The 8,181-nt window shown below is 36.2% G+C and overlaps 1 protein-coding gene across 2 annotated transcripts in view; it reads right to left on the bottom strand.

Annotated features, from left to right (window-relative positions):
• Positions 1–7,322: 7,322 nt before the first annotated feature.
• Positions 7,323–8,181, bottom strand: part of MIPOL1 (mirror-image polydactyly 1) — a 267,009-nt gene continuing 266,150 nt past the window's right edge. For both annotated transcript variants that reach the window (XM_058666357.1, XM_004584777.3), the window contains exon 14: positions 7,323–8,043. In XM_058666357.1, the coding sequence (XP_058522340.1) occupies positions 7,977–8,043 (67 nt within the window). In that variant the 3' untranslated portion in view covers positions 7,323–7,976. The remainder of the gene's footprint in view (positions 8,044–8,181) is intronic.

The raw sequence follows: 8,181 nt of genomic DNA, 5'->3' as shown, positions 1-8,181 counted from the left end.
TCTCTGCCTCTAAGAAATATGTAAAATGTCTCAAGTATCAGAGAGAGCTAAAACAAAAACGACTGGAGGGAATTAGAGTCAAGAGGAGAGGATGGCAGAAAGATAAACAGATAACTTGTGGGCACTTTTTCCCTGGGGGTATACTGGCTGGCTTTGGGTGAGGATGAAACAATGGATAATTGGGGCTTTGTCTTAGCAGAAAACTGCTGGTAGGTAAAGAGAAGTCTCTGCAGAACTTTTGGCAATAATTATGCAACGTTAGAGACAAAAAGAGCCTGAAACATCTGTCCACTTTGCTCTTATGACACTTGGCAAATTCAGAGCCTATTAGGGAGATCATAAAATCTAAGAGAAAAATACCTAAAAGGGCCTCAGTGGTGAAGATAGTATTTCCACACTGAAGCCCCTAGGGAAACAAAGTCACAGTAAAAAAGGTAAATTAGAAAATAACAGTCTTACTCAGACTGTGATCAGCTTCAACCCAGCACAGCACCTTACCATATTAAGGTAATAAGCTTCCACACAATCTTCTCAGCAAAGTAAAGATAAACCCATTCCAGAGGAAGACAGCATCACCTGCAAGTTCAGGATTTCAATTTCAATAAAAAATGATCAGGAATGCCAAGAGACAAATCAGGCAACAGAGAAAGAGCCGTAAGTGATTCAGGTATTGGAATCACTAGATTTGTATTTTAAAGAAAGCATGAGTTTTAAGTCCAAGAAAACAGGAGCAAAGAGAGAAAATATGTTTAGCTAGAAACTGTACAATTGCAAGATATAGAATCAGGGCCTGGCATGGTAGCCTAGTGTCTAAAGTCCTCACCTTGCATGTGCCAGGATCCCCTATGGGTGCCTGTTCATATCCCACCTGCTCCACTTCCCTTCCAGCTCCCTGCTTTTGGTCTGGGAAAACAGTCAAGGATGGTCCAAAGCCTTGGGACCCTGCACCCACTTGGGAGACCCAGAAGAAACTTCTGGCTCCTTGCTTTAGATTACATCAGCTCCTGCCATTGCAGCTACTTGGAGAATGAGAACCAGGAATGGAAGATCTTTTTCTCTCTCCTTCTTTCTGTAAATCTGACTTTCAAATAAAAATTAATAAAATCTTAAAAAGAATAAAAATACAGAATCTGAAATGCAGGATTTGGGGCTGACATGATGGCTCAACTGGCTAATCCTCTGTCTACAAGTGGCAGTATGGGGAGTGGTTCATGATCCCGGTTGCTCCACAACTCCCTGCTTGTGGCCTGGGAAAGCAATGGAGGATGGCGCAGACGATTGGGCCCCTACACCTGCATGGGAGAGCCTAAGAAGTCTCTACGCTCCTGGCTTCAGATTAGCTTAGGTGTGGTTATTGTGGCCATATAGGGAGTGAGCCAGCAGATAGAAGATCTTAGTATCTCCTCTCTGTAAATGTGCCTCTCCAATAAAAAAATTCATTTATTTCAATAAATAAATCTTAAAAAAATCCAACTTCCTCCAAAATGAAAAATATATGTTGTTTTTGCTGTAGAAGATAGCATTAGTGAAATGAAAGACAATCTTAGAAATTCAAGATTGAAGCACACACACAAAAAATAATGATAGTAATGATATTTGGGAACCCAGTGAAAAAGCCAGAATACATATAATTGGAGTCTCATAAGGAAGGAGCAGAATAGAAATATTGGGTAAAGATTTCATAAAACGGACAATTTTATTTCACAAAATAGAAAAATAGGCATTTTCCTGCAATATAAAAGCTGACCCATAATTTTTGCATTAGTATAATTGAGGCAGAAGGAAAATGATAATCGAAGGAATGAAGAAACTTGGAAATTGTAAATACATGGGCAAATTATAACTTACTTCTTTGAAGAAACCTTATTTATTTGAACAAATAGGACTGAAAGACAGTAGTACCGTGTCGACTCCCACTCAGCGGGTCACACCAGTCCTCTCTCCTCATACTGGCGAAGTGGAGCTGTTACTCTGGAAACTTCATGGGGATATGGGCACTTCCAGGGTAATAGGCACTTTTGGAAGGCTGAGCCCCCTGTAGCAAGAGCTGCAGCTGCAACTTCCTCTTAGGCCTGGGCTTGAGCCTTGGGTTGGTTTTGAGCCCTGGCTTTTGACTGGCACAGCTTAAAATCCATGTGGGTTCAAGCAGGTTTCCTTAGCTTCGCGTGGGTGACATAGGCAAGTCAAGTTGCTGACACACTTTAGCATCATGGGCTTACTTGCCGCATGTCTGCTCAGGGCCTTTGTAGCCTCCATGCGTGTATCCTGGCCTCGGCCTGTTGTTCTACATCTTCTTCGGGCACTCCTTGTTGTGTTTCTTGACAAAATCCAGGCTCTTCAAAAATCCAGGGTCCATCTCCTTTAAAGATCCCTATCTTTGTAAGCAGCATTTTTTGGGCCTGGCTGGGTGTGGTACAACTTTTGGACTTGGTCATGTCTGCATCATTGTTGTGGTTCCCAAGTACTTGAGACCAGAAGAAAATCATTCTTCATAAGAAAAAAAAATCAGTTGTTTAAAGTAAAACCAACAGAAATGTTATTTTCTGCATACGTAGAGACATAATGTATAACAACATCACAGCATTTCATATATGATGAGACAACAACTTTTTAACATGGTAATATGACAGTTTGATGAGACCAGCTTATAGTCCTTTTGTTCCAAAGACTCCGACTGTTTACCCTGCTCTGGGCATCTTATAGCCATGTAGCTTAAGTTTTCAATTCTAGGTTCACTGATAGAGTGTCCCATATTCTATTTAATTCCTATAACTGAATAATCAAACACAACAAACAGTGTTTTTAGATTTCAGTTACTGGTTATAGCAAAATTCCACAAATATCCTAGAACTAGGGTATTTGGCAGTGGATTTCAATAGGTTTCTTCTTACTTTCAAAGAATCTGATCTTCCTTTTTTATTCTTTCTAAGCATATGTGCTAAAACCAGTATTTCTCTTTAAACTTTTCTTTTATATTCAATTTTATTTTATATTTAAATAGTTTTGAAAGGCTCACAAGGTACTTGGCAAATTTGTTTATATCAACCTTCATTTTTATTAAACTTGTTAAGAAAGTCAGATACAGTTTAAAATGATGGCAAACTTAATGTCTTCTTACATTAATATACTTTATTGTGCATTCCCAGTACAGTGGCCTAGGACTGTACCTTTATAAATTTGATGAAGATCCATGTATAAGGCTTGCTTTGAAACATGTAGGATTTACAGCAGGCAACTTTGTAGCTGTAAATTGTAAAGACAGATGGGCCTTTAGCCTAGATGTTAAGACGCCTATGCCTCATTGGAGTTCCTTTTGGATCCCTGCCTATGGATCCGGACTTCATCTTCCTGCTGGTGCAGATCCTGGAAGGCAGTGCTCGCTCAAGGAGTTGGCCTTCTGCCACACCTGTGGGAGCCATGCATTAAGTTCTTAGGTTCTGGTTTTGGTCTGGGTTATTTGAGGACTGACACAGTGGATGGGAACTCTCCACCCTTGTCCCCCACAACTCCCACTGCCTCACTAATACATACATTCTTTTTAACAATTTAAATAGTTCTACATTTTAAATATTTGATTTTGTGAATTAAAATACATCTTCACTAATAATCAGTCAAGAAACTGGTGGGTTTCAAAGGACTAGCATGCTCTGAAATTAGATTTAATACTAAAGATAATCATGTTAAGGCTTCTGTAAAGGAATATCAATAATTTAAAATGTTTTAATGATTTTCAGAATATATATTTATTGCTGTCAAACTCTATTGATAAAGTACTACATTAAAAACAAGACCTTCAACTTTTGTAAGTTTAACTTAATTTATACCAAAATACACAACAAAAAAGAAAACCTTTACAAAAAAAGGTTATTTTAGAAAAAGGATTACAGAGAGAGGTAATTTGAGATGCCATCCTGGGATGAACGCTACTAGTTCAAATGTGCAAGCTCCAACTTAACAAATGTTTAAAATACTTGAGTTTTTAAAACAGTGCCAAAATAAACCACATCTTTTCTAAAGATGACATATTTAGCTAAGCATGAGCAATATAAATCTTTCAACCATTCCATATATTTGTTTAAAAGCCTCAAAAACCACGTGTATTTCCAATCAAACAAGAAGAAAATGCTGAAATCACTGGAGCCTAACGGTTGACTTTTAAAGCAATTTTTTATAAAAGCAAATGTAATTTTATATGTCTATGTGTGAGTATATATGAATAGAGAGCTTAGTTGTAAGTAGTAGTTATCAATAACACCATCATATCAGTGCAAAATTTGGATTAATTATAAAGCTAAGATGATATTAATGTAGGGACAATGGCTATGTATTATTATGTAATACCTTATGAATTATGTTTGAAAGTCAAAACTTTAAAATATGATTTTCTTTTTTAAAGATTTTATTATTATTGGAAAGCCGGATATACAGAGAGGAGGAGAGACAGAGAGGAAGATCTTCCATCCGATGTTTCACTCCCCAAGTGAGCCGCAACGGGCTGGTACGCGCCGATCCGATGCCGGGAACCTGGAACCTCTTCCAGGTCTCCCACGTGGGTGCAGGGTCCCAATGCATTGGGCCGTCCTCAACTGCTTTCCCAGGCCACAAGCAAGGAGCTGGATGGGAAGTGGAGCTGCCGGGATTAGAACCGGCGTCCATATGGGATCCCGGGGCTTTCAAGGCGAGGACTTTAGCCGCTAGGCCACGCCGCCGGGCCCTAAAATATGATTTTCAAGAATACTACATATCAGATGCTGGCCTAAGTAATTATACTTAATATTAAAACCAGTAACTTAATTAGTCTACTTCTGTCTAGTAAATAATTCTGTTATTAAATGATCTGAATACATTTTTAAATAAGGACATAGTAAAAAAGATCAACTTTTTCCTTGAAAAAAGTAAGCAAAATATTTTATTTTACAGGATATCTTAAATAATTTTAACAGTGGCTCATTTTAAAAGTTAGTAATAACTGGGCTCGAAAGTGTGGCCTAGTGGCTAAGGTCCTCGCCTTGATCCCATATGGCCGCTGGTTCTTATCCCGGCAGCTCCACTTCCTCTCTATCTCTCCTCCTCTCAGTGTATCTGACTTTGTAATAAAAATAAAATAAATCTTTAAAAAAAAAAAGTTAGTAATAACAGTTCCTAGGTAATATAACTAATAATTTTGCTATAACTGCCCGTCTTCAGTAATAATCAATAGCTTCTAAGTAGTTTTACCTCTAACATTTGCCTTAGGATGTCCACACCGTTATTTTACAAAACTACACTGTCAGATTTTATCATCAGAGCACATTAAAAATACTACAGAGTGACTCAAGGTTAGGTTTTATTATCAATGAACTGTCACAATATTCCTAATTAGTGAGGGCTGAAGCAGAGATGCCATTATTATAATACCAGAGAGGTGATTAATATTGTGATGCTATTTACATACTCAGTCCTCATTACTATACTTCACTGAAACAAATATGCACAATATTTTGATTATTAAAGAATTCATTTGTGTGTAAAAGAAATGGTACAACAACGGAAATCATAAGACTTGAAATCTCTACTTATTTTTAGACAGTGTTTGAGACATACAGCTGTTTTGGTCCTAAGTATTGGACAGTCCTTGGGAAGTTCCAAAAGTCTGAGTTTGTTTCTTTATCTGTAGAATGAATGGAATAACAATAACAGAAATATTAAAGTTACTCTAATAATTACTATTATATAGTTGAGATGCATACTTTATTGTTATTACAATATGGCTGTTGACAGAATCAAACAAACAAACAAAAAGAGGTGAAAAGACACGTTAGTATTATCTTTTCTGCCTTTCTTCTGAATGACTTATTTGTACAAGAAGTTCACTACTGGATTATTTTAGGAGTCAGACTTCATCATGTTGGATTCAAACTCAAAAAACATTTCTGAGCAATGAGGAATGATTCTGAAGTTGCATTTATTATTGAGAATGTAGATAACTGATCTTTACTGAGTAAGGGAGGTCATTGTTCATATAAAAATGAGAGCATTCCAAAGTACAGAAAGTCAACTAATATTCGGCTCTAATACTTTATAATATTGTAGCATTTTCATTTTCAAAGACGTAAGATATTTTGGAAGATTACTGATATTTAACAACAGTGAATGTCAGAACTGTTTTATACACATAACTTTATAACCACCCAGAGACTGATTACAGAAATTAGTTGCTCTCATCTGATCATTCAGCTATAAAAAAATACAAAACTGTAAAATGTCTTAATGCTACACTTTGTGTTTTCTAAAATCCCAGGCAAACTTGATAAGTTTGTCTTCAAGTCTAAATTAACATTTACTTGTGACTGATTTTGAAATGCTTACTAAATCTCCCATATAACTTTATTAGCTCCAGTTTGGGGAGTCATTTCAGGTTTTCATTAGAATCCAGATAGAGGACCAAAATATTACAAGTGTCTCTCCATAGTCCCTCGCCTGAGAAGCTATAACACTCATTAGGACTACAGAGAAAGTCCAGTTCGTTAATTTTTAATCTCTGTTGTACCTTATTTTCTAATTTTGATAATTTAAAAAATCATTTGCAGCAGGCCACATGAGTAAATTCTAAATTTAAATGCATTGGATTATTCTAATGGCCAGTTTAACAGATCTAGATTTAATAAGGAAGAAATAGCCTTGTGACTTCTTGTCTTTATGATAAAGATGAGCTTACATTTTCCTGTAGAATAAAAAAAGCTAAAGTGAGTAATTCTCAACAGTAAATGAAAGAATGGTATAATTATTGTTCTGAAAATACTTATCCTGAGGGCAGGAAATGAAATTTGGGTCAATATTGAAGATTAATTTAAAACATGCAATTTTTATGAATTTAAGTAGGTTCAACATTTAACTGCATAATCTTTTAGACTGAATTACCTGTGGAGTCAATTCAAAAATGAAGATATTTCCCCAATTCCAAATACATAAAATTTCAGTTTTATTCATAGTTTCAAATCCTCAGAAGTGATTACTACACTTACTATTTTTAGTCATATTTTCATAAAATAAAAGGTAGGCAACCTGGACTAAAGTGCAGGTTTAATTTTTTCTTAATCTCTGTACCACATTGTAGTTTTTCTGTACAATAGATACCCTCCTCCACCAACATGATGATAAATGAAAATACTTAGATTCAATGGCTTCTTGCATTTTAGGATAGACACGCTGGCACATGCTAATATTCAAGCTCATAGTGTCCCAACCTATTAGACAAAGTCTCGGTGATTTTGTAGCTTAAGTAGAGCTTAGGTAATTACTATGACTCAACATTGAAAATACTGACAACACTAACTTGTAAGTACACATTAGCAACTTCTCTTTATTGAGAACACTCTGTATTGTTTATAGTGAAACAAAACCACAACGTAATGAGTCTAACTCTTAATAAAGCAAGTTATACATTTATTTTATGGCATTTATATGTGATGTTCCTTAATAATAACAAAGATGACATATATGCATTGAAGGAAGACTATATAGACTGTTCTGTTTGGGACTCTCATGAGTTAAGGAACATATTCTATATTGGAAAATGCATGTATTTGAAGTTTTGACCTAACACAGTGGATTAAGGCTTAGACAATATTTACTTTGTTTGATTCAGAAAGGGCCATATGTGAAAAATATGATCCCGACCAACTTCACCATGGTTCTACAACAGTCTCTCAGTAAAAGATTTAAAGACATTGAGCTATAAAATGATTAGAAAATAAGCTGCAACCTTATAGCTACCCATCGGTAAAAGTCTGTGGTTAATATATTTGGATAATAACTCAAGTCAGCAGCAAAGTGGTTAAACATTTGTGATTTGATTTTATCTCAGCTTGGAATGTGGTTGGAGTGTCCCACTTCTAACAACTGTTTGCTAAGTTAAGGCTTTAGTGTTTACACAGCGTTGAATGAAGCAGCCTGGTCACCAGATGCGATCACTTCCCCAGACTGTCGTTGTTCAGTCAGATCACTGTCCTTATGGTCCCTGTTCCAACCTTCCTCCGCAGCACCTCCACCAGCCTTTCTAACCTAAGTTGGGGGGCAGAAAGAAGAAAAATAAGAAAAGAAAGAGTAATTAGTTAGGGTTATTTTAGCTGAAAAAGGGTATGATTTGCTTGGGACCACAAAGTCCTGGCAGTCATGTTAAGAACAGAGCATTATTATAAA

Source organism: Ochotona princeps, chromosome 6 (assembly GCF_030435755.1).
Source record: "Ochotona princeps isolate mOchPri1 chromosome 6, mOchPri1.hap1, whole genome shotgun sequence".
Lineage (NCBI taxonomy): Eukaryota > Metazoa > Chordata > Mammalia > Lagomorpha > Ochotonidae > Ochotona > Ochotona princeps.
This window is presented reverse-complemented; position numbering and strand designations above follow the sequence as displayed.